This window comes from Ovis aries, chromosome 11, assembly GCF_016772045.2.
Source record: "Ovis aries strain OAR_USU_Benz2616 breed Rambouillet chromosome 11, ARS-UI_Ramb_v3.0, whole genome shotgun sequence".
Taxonomy (NCBI): domain Eukaryota; kingdom Metazoa; phylum Chordata; class Mammalia; order Artiodactyla; family Bovidae; genus Ovis; species Ovis aries.
The window spans coordinates 40,167,750-40,182,680 of NC_056064.1; the positions used below are offsets into that span (position 1 = coordinate 40,167,750).

The 14,931-nt window shown below is 45.7% G+C and overlaps 1 protein-coding gene across 2 annotated transcripts; it reads left to right on the plus strand.

The window, feature by feature from the left end:
* The first annotated feature begins 1,909 nt into the window (after positions 1–1,909).
* MSL1 (MSL complex subunit 1) lies at positions 1,910–14,052 on the plus strand. 2 transcript variants are annotated; one of them, XM_012186058.5, is made up of 9 exons: positions 1,910–2,995; positions 5,484–5,707; positions 6,759–7,141; positions 9,062–9,109; positions 9,562–9,626; positions 10,275–10,342; positions 10,748–10,872; positions 11,040–11,112; positions 11,511–14,052. In XM_012186058.5, the coding sequence occupies exons 1-9, from the start codon at positions 2,228–2,230 to the stop codon at positions 11,599–11,601; spliced, it is 1,845 nt and encodes a 614-aa protein (XP_012041448.1). In that variant the 5' UTR covers positions 1,910–2,227; the 3' UTR covers positions 11,602–14,052. The 2 variants fall into 2 exon arrangements, with proteins under 2 accessions (XP_012041448.1, XP_014954250.1); XM_015098764.4 differs by lacking the exon at positions 9,062–9,109.
* Positions 14,053–14,931: the final 879 nt, after the last annotated feature.

Below are 14,931 nucleotides of genomic sequence, written 5' to 3' on the forward strand. Positions count from 1 at the left end.
ATGGTATTGAAGGTCTTGACACTGAAAAAGATCACCATATTCTATATGCCTCCTGCCACACATGGCCCCCACTTCACTGGTATCCCTAACTCCCAAATACTCCCTTTGCAGATCTGAGGCCATATAGTCTGGCAGAAGAGGGCTGTGGCTCCCTTGGCTTCTTAGCACATTCCCATCCATTTGTTTAAAGTTTGCAGTGCTTCATGCTCTGAGCTCACAGGGCAGAGACACAGTTTCAATTAGAGGTTTTCACATGAGGCCAAATAATGTTGCTGCTGCTGCTAAGTTGATTCAGATGTGTCCAACTCTGTGCAACTCCATGACGGCAGCCCACCAGGCTCCGCCGTCCCTGGGATTCTCCAGGTAAGAACACTGGAGTGGGTTGCCATTTCGTTCTCCAGTGCATGAAAGTGAAAAGTGAAAGTGAAGTCACTCAGTCGTGTCCAACTCTTGGCAACCCCATGGACTGCAGCCTCCCAGGCTCCTCTGCCCATGAGATTTTCCAGGCAAGAGTACTGGAGTGGGTTGCCATTGTCATCTCCATATAGACTGGGGGGGAAAAAATCCCACCTAAACAGAAAAGAAAAATCAATAAAAACTATTTAAAAGCTTTCCAGGAGAAATTCTGTAAGAACTTGTTGGCTAAAGCTGCCTGAAAGGTTACAGACAGATACAAAATGAACACAGAGAGGTCAAAGTGCTCAGCATACGTTAATACCCTAAAGTATTTCTATTCTCCGTAAAGGTAAAGATCCCTTCTAAGACTTCCTTTGCCTCAGTCTTTCATGAACACCCCCAGAAGACGCTAGAAGTGACTTAAGAAGTCTGGGGAGGTGGCCGTTGGGAAAGAACTGTTGGTAGTTGGCAATACTTCATTTCAGGGAGGTGGTGGCAACAACTCCCTAGGCAGCAGACATCATGGATTTTCCTCCCTCGGGGTACCAGAGGTCCCCTCCGTTTCTCATCTGGGTCCCTTAGAGACAAAGAACTTCATTCTCTCCCATACAAGTGTTGGGTTGCTGGGGAGCGCAGGGTTGGAGGGGTTAGAATTCTATGCCCAGAAAATACCCACAGGCTCAAACAGGAGCCTGCATCCTAACTCTGGTCCAGGCGGCGCGCGGAGCAGCGGGGCCCCTCTGGTGAGGGCCAGGCCTGTTGCCAACGTGCCCGGGAAAGGGTTCGCCCAGCGCAGGCCGGGTACATGGAGCGCTCGATACACTTCCACGGAGGGCGCATCTGCCTCCCGAAGCCCCCTTCCTTCCTCTCAACTCCACTCTCGCGCTTCTCTCTCTCCCGGAGCCTCAGCATTCGCCTGCAGCCCGTCGCCGCCCTCGCCCTTTCTTCCCTCCTCCGGACCCTCCCCCGGCTCGCCCCTCCTCCGGCAGCCCACCTTCACCCCGCCGCTCCGCGGGTTCCTCGGTCCTCGCCCCTTATTCCCGGCCTCCCCTCGCCGGCCCCCCGCGCCCGGGGCCCCCGCGGCCCCCTGCCCGCCCTCCTCCAGGCGACAGCGGCCCCTTTCACAATAGCGCGGCCCGCCTCCCTCCTCTCGGCTCCCGGTTCACTCCCGCCCGCTTCTCTCCCGGCGCATGCGCCCTCCGGTCGGCGGCGGCTGCGGCTGTGGCGGCTCCGAGCGGCTCCGTTTTTTTAAAGGGAAACGCTGAGGCATCGGGGGTGACTGTGGGGGAGGGGGACCCCGAGTCCGGAGACCCCCGGGTGAGGCGACAGACCCTCTCCCGTAGTAGGAAGGCTTTGGGCGGACCCATCCCTCCCACCCCCTCCTGAGGAGGAGGGGGGGGAAAATGGAGGCTCGGGGCGGCTGAGGCGAGCTCCGGGGCGGGGGGCCGGGGCGGGGAAGGGGGGGTGTGGGGTGGGGAGACGAGGCGGGCCCGGCCGGGCCAGGGGGGGCCGAAGCGAGCTCTGGGGATGAGCTCGGGGGCGGCTGGGTGCGAGCTTCTGCCTCTGAGGCGAAGGCGGCGGCGGCGGCAGCAGAGGCGGCGGCGAGGCCCCCATGGGCCGGCGGCGGGCCTCAGCCGCGGCCTCCACTTCTCCGCACGCCGGCGGGATGGCGCCCGGGCCCCGGAGGAGCCGCGCTAGCCGAGGCCTGCTGCCGCGCTGCTGAGGCGAGCCCGCCAAACTCCCCTCCCCCTCCTCCGTCCTCGACCCCCCGCACCTCACCCCTTCCCCACCCCCTCCTCCGTCTCGGTCCCCGACGCTGCTCCGGACCACTATGACCATGAGATCCGCAGTGTTCAAGGCGGCCGCGGCCCCTGCCGGCGGCAACCCTGAGCAGCGACTGGACTACGAGCGGGCTGCGGCGCTGGGCGGGCCCGAGGACGAACCTGGGGCGGCCGAAGCCCACTTCCTCCCCCGGCACCGTAAGCTCAAGGAGCCGGGGCCCCCGCTGGCCTCCTCCCAAGGCGGGAGCCCCGCGCCCTCACCGGCCGGCTGCGGCGGCAAGGGCCGGGGCTTGTTACTCCCGGCCGGGGCGGCCCCCGGGCAGCAGGAAGAGAGCTGGGGCGGCTCGGTGCCCTTGCCCTGTCCACCCCCGGCCACCAAACAAGCTGGCATTGGGGGGGAGCCAGCGGCAGCCGGAGCCGGCTGCAGTCCCCGACCCAAGTATCAGGCGGTGCTGCCCATTCAGACGGGCTCTCTCGTGGCGGCGGCCAAAGAGCCTACGCCCTGGGCTGGGGACAAGGGTGGGGCGGCTCCCCCAGCTGCCACCGCCTCGGACCCGGCGGGACCCCCACCACTACCTCTGCCCGGGCCGCCACCCCTCGCGCCCACCGCCGCCGCCGGAACCCTGGCGGCCAGCGAGGGCCGATGGAAGAGTATGAGGAAGAGCCCTCTCGGAGGTGGCGGCGGCTCTGGAGCTTCCAGTCAGGCCGCCTGCCTCAAACAGATCCTTCTGCTGCAATTGGACCTCATCGAACAGCAGCAGCAGCAGCTGCAGGCCAAGGAAAAGGAGATCGAGGAGCTGAAGTCAGAGAGAGACACGGTACGGGAAGGGTTAATCTGCGTTCGGGACGAGGAGCGAGTTGTGCGCATGCTCGGGGGAAGGGGGCTGTAGGAGGTTAAGGTATCCCTGAGTTAGGGGTAAGGAGGTCGGCCACCAGCAAAGGAGTCTTCTCAGTAGCTGGGTCCTTGGGAGCCAGGCTCACAGACACGTTGGGTTTGAGGGAAGGGTTAAAGGGCAACCTCCCAGGAGGAGGGGGAGGGGAGGTTTCAGGTGCCAAAGGGTTAATTTAAAATGACAGCCCCAGACTTGTGGGAAAGACGTTGAGTGGGAAAGATCTGATTTGTGAGGGGTTGAAAAATGAAAAGGTGGGATGCATATGTGGTTGCTTTATGGAAGGAGTTAAATTAAAGAGCTTTGCGTTAGAAATGCATTCTGGAGGAGAGGGCCATAGCAGCTGTTGCTCTAAGCACTGCTGTAGCATCTTTATCTAGATAGAGTAGTAGGCCTTTTCATTGGCAGAGGGGTTGAGGTGACTCACAGTGGAATCCTGTTTTAGCTTTTTAAAATGATATTAGGAGAATCATCACCTTTGATTTCAGACAGGTTTTTTTTTTGTTTTGTTTTAATAGGAATCGGAGTTATAAAACATGACCTACTGACCAGCTCCCTTGTATAAGCATGGTGTTTAGAAACTGGAAGGGTTTTAAGGCATCAGGGGAAATTAAGTTTATTAAATGTATTAAGCAGACCGAAATTTTTTCCCCTATATTAGAATCTTAAGATGTAGGGAAGTCATTTATTATTTCTTTGTACTTCTGAGGAGCATGACTATATAGACTTGTTTTATTTTATTACCCTTGTAGCAGTAGTTAAGGGCACCTGATGTGTTAAAACATACTCCAGATATCAGGAAAGCTGTGTTGGTGGGATATTATAGTGCTAGCATACCTTACAGCTGCCTAAAAATAAACATGGTTTCTACAATTGTTGTGTTCAGGCTGCAGCAGTCTCTGTCTCTCCTCTCTCTCCCTCCCTCTCTCTCTCTGGCGTTGTGTGCGCCAAGGGCTGAGCCAGGGAGCAGAGGGCTATTCATTTTGTTTGCTTTCCAAATGAATCTCTTCAGGCAGCAACTGTTTTATTAGAGAAGGCATTCTGCAAGGTGGAATGGGAGCTGGGGCCAGTCTCATTAAAATATTTCATGGTGTTGATTTGTGGAAGTTACTCAATATGGAGGTGGCAGTGCTCAGCTACTGTACTGCAGTCTAGGGGTGTGATGGTACTGTAATTACAACACATCATGTCCTGACTTGGGGGGGGGGGAGTCCGGAAGAGGACGACCAGTGAAGGAGAAGAAATCAAGGAAATGTCATCCACAAACAGACGTGTTTAAGTAATGTTAAGGCTGTGAATCAAAACAGAAGGAGATGAAATGAGAGTGTGGCTGACAGGGGGCTCTCTGCTGATTGTGGTTTTTGCTCAGTTCCTGAGGTAATGGCCCTTTTGCAGATTTTCCTAGGCAGGAAAAGTGGGGTGAGTTAAGGATAGAGTGTCAGTCTGAACTTGGCATTCACTGCCTCTGTTGTGTATTGCAGTCTTAGTGTCGCTTAAGCTTGTTTCTCTTATTCCAGTTGTTATTTGGCTTCTCATGAGATCTGTGCAGCTAAGTGGATGTAATGAAGTCAACATTAATATCACTGTCTAACCCAAATAAAATTCTTGTTATAGAGTATAAGTAGCACAGTTGGCATCTTTTCTCAGAACATTTTAATGTGAAATTTTCAATGATAATAGACTTCCATTTTGTGTTTGATCATGTGGTCCTCCCTTTAATTATTAGAGTCAAAAGACTTTTCAATGTTTAAATAAATAGGTATAAGTTTTTCTGTTATCTCAAATGCAAAGCAATATGCATATGTGATGATTGATGGGACTTATGGGTACTGGTTCTTTTTATAAGTCTTCCAAATTGAGTGTTCACAGTTTAGGTGGCACCTCCCCACCCTACCATACCCCCTTTCAAATAACATTGCAATCCCTAGTGGCACTGTGATTGTGTGAGCTTTTAATTCTGTCTCAATGTACTGTCTGGACTTTGTGTGTAGCATTTTTGAGTGGAAGTAGAGAGGACAGTGTTTGGAGAGCTTCAGGGCCTCCTAGAAGAACATTAAGGTTAATTCTGGAAACTCCCAAACTGACTTGGAGCCACATGTTAGCAGTAGCAGAGACTGTGCCATTTAAAAGGCATGTTGTGGCCTCTCCCAGTGAAGAGGATTTTTTTCAGAAGAATGAACTACAGATTCCCCATGTCCCTCCCCAAATACATTGGCTCCTAAAATTAACCAGTGCACCTTGTCTTCTCTATTGTGATTAAGAAAATCTATTCAGATTATGTCTGCCTGTTAAAAATAAGTTGAATTGCTGTGGTTCATGGAAAGAGGCAGAAGACCAGACTGATTCCAGAATGGGGATAAGTACCTGTGTTTAATTTTTCTGTTTTTTAAGTCTGCATTTTGCCCCTCTTTTTTAGCTCCTTGCTCGGATAGAACGTATGGAAAGGCGGATGCAGCTGGTAAAGAAGGATAATGAGAAAGAAAGGCACAAGCTGTTTCAGGGCTATGAAACTGAAGAAAGAGAGGAAACGGAGCTATCGGAGAAAATTAAACTGGAGTGCCAGCCGGAGCTTTCTGAGACAACCCAGACTCTGCCTCCCAAGCCTTTCTCCTGTGGGCGGAGTGGAAAGGGACACAAAAGGTGTGCTGATAACTTTGTTACACTGTCTGGACTTGAGGTCATTTGTTTGCAGTGACTGAGAGTAAGGGATGAGGACTTATGAATTAGTTTTAATACAACTGTATCTTGAATCACGAGGTCTTCTGTACTGAGAAACTGAAACATCCTTGTGTGGGCTATAAAAGTCTGTTAGGAACATTTTGGTCACAGTAGTAATTACAGAACGCAGCATACATCATAAAGAGAATGGGCAGCAAATGTGACAGCTGAATTTCTTAAAACTATAGCCCTTCACTTCAAGTTAGGAAGTATTAAATTCCTTCATTGCGTTAGGCACTGGTAGATGTTACAAATGTAAGCTCAAAAAAAAAAAAAAAAGTAAGCTCTAACTGTCCTTGGACTCGAAGAGATTAGCTATAAGGATAGCATAAATTTTGAAAACTCAGAATTCAACTGCAATAAAATATGCAGATAGACAACAGTGATACAGACTATTCAGAGATTAATTATCGTGCGTTAGAATAGTGAAAGTTTAAGGAGGAAATGGATCTTGAAAAAGTATAGAACTTAGGTTGGTGAAAAAGGAAAGGAGATGACATTCTAGAAGTGTGCATATGTGTGTGTGCGTGTGTAGACTGGTGGGAGAGAAAGAATCAGAAAATAGCAAGGAAAAATGATTGTAATTAACATGGTATAGGAATAGGGGGGTGGGATAAGACTGGGGTCTGGTTGACAGGAATGAAATAGACCACAGAGTAGAGGCATCTGATGTTAGCTAAAGGATCTTGAATAAAATAGGAACCTTCTTAGATTTCGTAGTCAATGGAATAGTAGTAGAAGTTCTTAAGCATGGAAACTCACTTGTTCAACAAACGTTTACTAAGGGCTTATTATACATACTGTTAAGCATGAGGCTGTTCCTGTTCATGACAGCCAAGTGAACTCAGATATTTAGATACTTGAATACTGGTCATTTTGGAGCAAGCTAGTTCTCTTGCCCGAAAATGTAATCAAATCAGATTTTATTCAAGAGTCAATAAAATTCTATAATCTTTTCTTCCCTATCTAATAGGAAATCCCCATTTGGAAGTACAGAAAGAAAGATTCCTGTTAAAAAGCTGGCTCCTGAATTTTCAAAAGTCAAAACAAAAACTCCTAAGCACTCTCCTGTTAAAGAGGAACCCTGTGGTTCCTTATCTGAAACTGTTTGTAAACGTGAATTGAGGAGCCAAGAAACTCCAGAAAAGCCCCGGTCTTCAGTGGACACCCCGCCAAGACTCTCAACTCCCCAGAAGGGACCCAGCACCCATCCCAAGGAGAAAGCCTTCTCAAGTGAGATAGAAGATTTGCCGTACCTTTCCACCACAGAAATGTATTTGTGTCGTTGGCACCAGCCTCCCCCATCACCGTTACCATTACGGGAATCCTCTCCAAAGAAGGAGGAGACTGTAGCAAGTAAGGCATAGAGAACACTTGCTCTTATACCCTAGTGGTGGCGGTCAAGCTAACAAGTGTGAAAATGCCTTTGGCATTTTTAAAAAAGTGCAATCAATAAAGCAGAGTTCTGTCAAGAATGAGTAAGTTAACAGCCAGAGACAGACACTGTGCAGGCATTGCAAATAGATGGAATTACAGCAAAATGTGCTCAATGTATTTGCCTGCTTACAACACTGGGAGATGTGTTTGCCAGTAAGTTGCTCATCACAAGAGCACCAGACTTGGGGGTGTAATCTCCGGCAACTTGCATGCCCTCTGAAAGAAGGGTTTTCTGTGCTGTGAAATGCATAGAACTTATACTTTGCCATGCACGACTGTTCCTGCAATTGATACTGTGTGAAACCTGGGAGGGTGGTCTTTGGGTGTTCTCAGGGGCCAATGGTAATTTTTGGGTTGGGGAGCCAGCTTGGGGTGGGGAATTTCACCTGGGCCTCCGCTCTTTAACTATATAAACATTTATCTGTATCTCTGTGTCCCGGTCTGGGGGGCAGGAGGAATCTGCCAAAGACCAACAGTCTTACTATATCTCACTATACTTCACAAAGGTTCTAAATGTGAAGAGTTTACTTGGATTGCAGTAGCCCATTGGTTGTTCATATATTTAAATAAAATGGTCTACAAACTATTTTTCAAACAATAAGGACTATCTTGGGATATCTGAGCTGCTTGGGATGGGTGCGGGGTATGGGACCTTGGTCTTCATTCCCTTTTTGTTCTTCATGGCTTCCATACAGAGATGCTCCCCTATCTCCTACATCAACCAGTAACTGGAATGTGCCTTCAATCATGTAATGTTAGTCTGTGACAGTCACTGTGGGTGCTCCGGGGTGATGGTGGGGAAGCCTTCTTGGATAGAGTCACGGTCCTGAGTTTCTACTGATGTGTCTTGCCCTCGTAGGGCTGGGTATGGGAATCCATTCCAATAAGACAAGAGCATTCTCCAGGCTTTTGTTTGGCTGTTCTGGTGACAAAATTAAGTGGGGAAGATAGATTACTCTTCTTCATTATCTAAAATTCATTAGGCCTTACATTTGAGTACATGGATAGACCAGGACCCTGATCTAGGTTCAGGTTTTTTGTTGGTTCAGTCAGTTGAACAGGTTCATCCTTAATGGTTAACCTTCTTGCTGCCATGGCAATGCTGTGTAACAAGAGAAACCGTGAAGCAATTTCCCATCCGGGATTGAGAAATGGCTTGGTCCGGAGCTGTTCTGTGTGACTGGCTGTTTTTGAAAACCCTTTCTGCCGTAGTACAGAAAATTCCAAACACCTCTGATATTGTGGGTCTAGCAGTACAGAAAGAGTCTGATTGGGGGGAATCCCAGTCCTCTGAGGAGCCTGAGTTGTGAATAAATGTGTGAATCCTTATTCTGGACGTCCCTATTTCAAGAGGAAGTCTCAATGGCTTGTTCTAAGGAAGCCAAAGTCTTTGTGCATGTTGTTCAGGCTGGACCAGCAAGGTAGTTTGTTTGGAGGGAGGAGGGAGCTGTTTAAGAAGACTACATGTGTAAGTTTTGAGAACACTGATCTTTTATTTGAAAAATAGGGTCAACTTTTACTCACCTGCCATGTTCTGAGTTTAAGGTTTGATATCCTTGGCCATCAACTGTTGCAGGGAAACCACCCTAAATAATGAAGAAAAGAAGTCGTCTCAGTGTAAAAAAAAAAAAAGTGGTGGGCTTATTTTCTTTTCTTTTGTCTGTTGTTCCCTCTTCCCCTCCCCTAGAGAGAAATTCTCAAAAGAGCAACTCAAAAAAAAAAAAACAAAACCAAAATGGCTTCCTAGTGAGAACATCAGTGATGATCCTTTCCTCCATTTTGGGTATGGGCTTTTTTTCTTTTTACACTGAGATGATTCTTCTTTCCTGCATTATTTAGGGTGTCTGATGCCATCAAGTGTTGCAGGAGAAACTTCAGTCTTGGCTGGTGAGTAGAATAGGAATTATATTGACTGGGCCTGGGGTGGGGGCTGGTGGGATGGTGGATGGTTGGGAGTTGCATCCCCCATCAGTTGGATGGGGGAGAGTGAGATTCCTTGGTATGTGATTATACTATAGACTTCAAAATGACTACAAATTTCAGTTGTTTTTCAGGAACTGCAATAGCATCCATTATATGAATTGTCAGGTATTGGTTTAGGGTTTTTTGTAATCCTGTGTTTGGCAGACTGCAATGGCATTTTAGGTTCTTTCAATACCATAGCAAGGACACTGAATATGGCTTCAGGTGAGGCCATAGAATGGATTCCTATCACTTGGTAACTTTGTCTTATCTGGGGAGAGACTTCTTGTCCTAGTGAATAGTAGGTTGTGTGACCTTGGATTTAAGGGTGGTTCCACCCCTCCTCCCTTTCTTTTTCTTTTTTTTTTTCTTTCCAGTTCCTTCTTGGAGGGACCACTCAGTAGAGCCTCTAAGGGACCCAAATCCTTCAGACCTTTTGGAGGTAGGTACCCAAGACTTGTCAGCAGAAGGGAGTACGAGATAGATAAGAAATGGGGGTATAACTTGAATATGTCATAATAACTGTATGGATGGGTTAAATAGAATTCTAAAGCCAGAAGGTGACTTGAGAGATTATCAAGTCCAACTCCTTAGTTGTATAGATGAAAAAACTGAGATCTAAAATGGCTTAAGTGATTTATTAAACAATAAGGAGCTAGTGAATATTCAAAACAGAGCTAGGTTTCATGCTAAGTAGAAAAGTTAGGCATGTACCATCAGAAACAGAATTATATATTCCAAGCTCATTTGCCTTTTGAAAGCTTGATACTTACTTTAAACTCATATCCTTATAAAATATAGCGGTAGGGAGGGTTTGTGGCAGTCTGAAGGGTTGTTTCAGTGTTATGTGACTTTCGCTTTGGAAAGTTATAGAAAAGATTTTGAAATGTGGAGATTCTACAAGGGTAGGAGTAGGGATAGGAGTATGTGTTCTGTTGATTTGTGTTACCAGGGGTTTCCCATGATACCCATAGAACTTATAGACTTAGGTGGGACCTGAAGGTGAAAGAGGTTTTATTCCTGGAAGCTGGAAATGAGTATACATGTCACACGGTGATAAATACCTTATCAGCTGCTATTCTTTACACAGAACCTGGATGACAGTGTGTTTTCGAAGAGGCATGCAAAACTGGAGCTGGATGAGAAGAGAAGGAAAAGGTGAGGCTAGAGATGTTCACTGTGGGAACAGTTGAGCCTATAGGACTGTGACATCTCTCATCCATGCTGAGGGGAGCCCAGGAGCTCTTAATGCTTTTAAATTACTGACTTCCTAATTGATTGAGTATCACAGTTTTGAAGTGGTTATTGTTAGAGATAAAGATGTTTGGCCTCTTTTTCTTGTGGGGAACACTAACACATGATCCAGACTGCTAGACCGAAACAGCTCTTCCCTAATCAAGCAGACAGTTCTCTTTACCCCCCTACTTCCCCACCCCCATCCCTTCACCTAGAAGTCTCAGCCAGGATCTCCCTAGCATCTGGATCATATGAGTTGCCTTTATAGAGCAGGTTTTCAGTAATATTGGGTTTGTTTGTTTTCTTTGTCTGGTTTGTTTTTCCCAGATGGGATATTCAGAGGATCAGGGAACAAAGAATTTTACAGCGACTGCAGCTCAGAATGTATAAAAAGAAAGGAATTCAGGAATCTGAGCCCGAGGTTACCTCATTTTTCCCTGAGCCAGATGATGGTAAGTTTTGTTTATCTAAGAGAATAAGTTTTCTCAGAGAAGAAAAAGGGTACAAGGCTCCAGGATACAACTTGCTCTGAATGAATGTGGTATTTTGGAAGAGGTATAGTTGCTAGGTATCTTCCATCCATGTCACTAACAAGGTCCCATCTGGCTTTCTTCCATAGTTGAAAGTTTGATGATTACCCCCTTCTTGCCTGTTGTAGCATTCGGACGACCATTACCAAAACTAACTCCACAGTAAGTATAAAGTTTTTTTCCCCTCTTCTCAGGTGGCATGCACTTCCCTTCCCTTTCAGACTTCATGAAAGCTTCAATATAAGGTGGAATAGTTGGCTTAGGGATAGCCATGGCTCTTTGACAGAAGTGACGCTGCCTGGGCCACTAGCTTTTGCAATGATAAGATTCCCAAGCCAAGAATTAGGAGGATTGCTTTTCGATTTAGAAATAGATTATTCAATCACTTTAATAGCACACCATTCCTCTGACTTTGAGGCAAGAAAGACACTCCAAACTTGGGACTTGGGAGTCAGGGCTAGGAGTGGTGAAGGGTATACCATCTCTCTTTGACTTAGTCTCATGTCCATATTGAATTTCTTCTAGTCTTGCAGGTTGATTCCTTCTTCTTTTTTTGCCAGGAATTTTGAGCTGCCCTGGTTGGATGAGCGTAGCCGATGCAGGTTGGAGATCCAGAAGAAGCAAACACCTCATCGGACGTGTAGGAAATAGCTGTGCTGGCAAGAACCTTCTGTCTTCAGATAGTTGTAGCATGCCATTCCCAGAGAGTGGCAGAGACCTGTATATGTGACCTATGTCCTTATGTATGTTACCATTTGCTGAAAATGCCCTTCCATACTCCCCTGATCTTGGTTTTGTTTTCATCACTCTGATTTCACAAAAACTCTTTCACTGGGCTAATTGTGAATTGTGGAGGGTGATTGGGATTTATTTTCCCTTTTTGGGGAAATGAGTTCTCAACTTAAATCTATAGGATGGCAGACTTGGAAGCTTCAGGGGTCTGCTTCTTTACATTTGCCTGTGTTAAAGGGGTAAAAGGGCTCTCTTCATTAGATTTGTGGAAGATGAAGCAACCCCTGCCTTTAGAGTTGTGCCTGCATGGCACTCTTCTCGCCCCGTATACCCTTCCTTACAGTATGAGTATAGCGGTTTTTACCCTAAAACAAAACAAAATTTCACCAGGAGCTTAAGGACCAGATGAGGAATAACAAGTGACGTGATGAAGCAAGTCATCTTCACAGGGTAGAAAAGATAATGGCGAGTTGATTGATAAATATCTGAAAACACAGTTGTTGTCTTAAAACTGTTCTGTGATACAGCCATGTGGGAAGGGATGTTTGGCTGTGATTATTTTCTTAAGTTAATGGGTAACTGAATGTCTTTCCCCACCCCTCAAGAATAAGATCTTCTGAAGAGAGAATGAGGATGGTTAGCTTGGGGCCAGCTATGGCTCTAAACAAAAGCAGCTGGTGTTGGGAACGGCACGCCAGATCCTGTACAGATGTCTCTGTGTCACATCACCTCTTGAGTATTCCTTAGTTGGGTCTTATCCTTTTAGCTGAGCTCTTGGTGGTGGGTTAGAGATTTAGGGAGGGTGGGGGATGTATGTAGAAATATGTGCTTCCTCTGGCTGGCAAATGTCTACATCTTGAAACAAACAGATGTACCTAATGAGCTTCTCCAGTTCATTTTGTAAAAATAGATTTGTATGTGTACCATCTTGGTTCTCCCCTCCCAACCCTCACCTCCCCCATTTTGTTAAAAAATTTCAGGACAGCACTCCAGGCCACTTTGGTCTCAGTGTAAGATCCCTGTAACTATCTGGAAGGAAAATAGAGCCAAGACCTCTGGTCTTAAATATATAGGAATTGCCTTTCTTTAGTCTTCAGGACTATTGTATGAAAACAAGTAGGGGTCTAATCTCCTAGAAGGTAGGGGCTTTTATCCTTGAAGAGAATATGTCCCCAGATTATTAGCACTTTTAGAGGAGAAGCCAAGGTATGTAGGGTGTGTGGCCGGCCCATCAGTGGAGCATGAGAGAATGGGATACCATTGTGGGAAGGGAAGAAAAAAGTTCCTCAGGGGCCTCCCACTGCTAAAGCTTTTCGTGAGATGTTGGTCTGTGCTCCCTGAGTTTGACTTTTAAAGGAATTACTCGGGCAGCACATGTAGTATTCTTGGATGATCTTGCTGCTCTTATTTCTCCTTTGTGTGTGTGTGTGTGGCTATGGGTTTTCATTTGTAACTCCATCTGCTTAGGAGAGTGGGCTCTCCACAAGGGAACCTGCTGTGAACTTCTTTGCAGCAAGAATGTAGAGAGAAATAGGACTTATTCCACTAGGGGCTCTCATCTCACACCTTAAGGAGAGGAAGGAGATTTCTAGAAAAACTAGGCCAGATTTTCTTTGTTCTACCATCATTTTAATATGGCAAACTGTTTGGCTTTCCTACTCTGACCTATGTTATGTTCCTTTAAAATGTGCCCAAGAAGAAAAAAGACCAGTCAGTGTCTCTTTATTTTATTCTTTGATTCCTCTCAGTTTCTTAATTTTCAGCATTTGTTGGATTCCTTTGGATATGGGTTAGCAGATATCACCTTTGTTCCTACCCAAGGGACTTCCCAGATTCTGAACTCAAGTTATACTAAGAGGAATCCATGAGGTGCTATTTGGCCAGACTTATGTGGATTCTAATTTCCTTGATTTTCCCTCTACCTAGTATCTCTTTATTTTATTGCCCCCTTTTCTAGATCAATTCTCCTTTGATTTGGACATGTTGAAGTTTTTTTGAGAAGGAGGTTGGAGAGTAGATGAGCAAAGTTCCAAGAGCAAAAAGACAGTGTGTCAGAGTGTGGGGGGAAATTAGTCTTATTTTTTCCCTACATGGGATACAACACTGTGAAATTCAATCTTCAAGTGAAGGCCCTGCCGTTCTCCTAAAACATAGTTCTTTGTTTCTTTCTTTAACAAAGTTTAAGCTAGTGTTAATAAATTAAAAAAAGAAATTGCTTGTCTGTCCACTTCAGCTTTGTTTTATGCCCATTTCATATTGTTGTCTGTGTTGTAATTCATACTTTTGATACCATTTCTGATGTGTAAAATTGGTTGTCTTGTAAATATCTTATAAAGAGTTCAACTGTAAATAAACTATTGTGGCTGTTAATTTTTGAACTTCTGCTTCAATTTATTAGATTTATTGGGAAGCATTAAACAGTTTTGCTTGGATATTTTAAAGCACTAGAAAAAGAAATCCACTTTCACAAAATAGAAAAACACCATTTTCCCTTTTATATGAGATACTAACTCCCATTTGTGTATGAACACAGTGTATGTTCCATCTCTTTGTCCTGGGTTCTTCCTTACAGATAATGGGCAATTAAAAAACAATAAGAGATGATAGGATGGTTGGTGCCTGGTGTCTAATTAATAAAACCTCAGCTGGAAGGACCTTATAGGTCATGTAGTCTGACCCAAGTACATGATTTCCCTCTGACAACATTCCAGACAAATGAAATCCAGCTTCTTCTCTAACACTTTCGTTTTCTCCTGTCCAGTTTTTCCTAAATGTTAGAGAACTCTTCCTCATTGACAAAATCTAAGTTCTTGTAACTTGAGCCCACTGGTTCTTGCTTTGCTTTCCAGGGTGACAAAAAAATCAATTCCTCCTTTCCTCATAGTCCCTCAAATACTTTGCTGTGGCAGTCCCAATCTTCATGGTTCACATTTCAGAGCTCTTACAATTGTTCCTCAAAAGAATCTTGAATGTTTCAGTTCTCTGGATGAGTGAACAATTTGCTCAAGTCCATTTAAAAATTGAATGCAGACCAAACAACTGAAAGGCAAAGTGGCAGACTATCACTTTACTTATTTAGACACTAAATTTGGCAACCTTACTATATCAATTTACTTTGTGATTGATAGGATCCTCTAGGTTTTCTTTTTTTTAACACTTTAAAAATCATATATCCTTCATTTTGAGCCCAAGCAGTTGGTTTTTGGACCTGTATTTACAAGTTGTCACATTTGACCACTTGTTTAACCA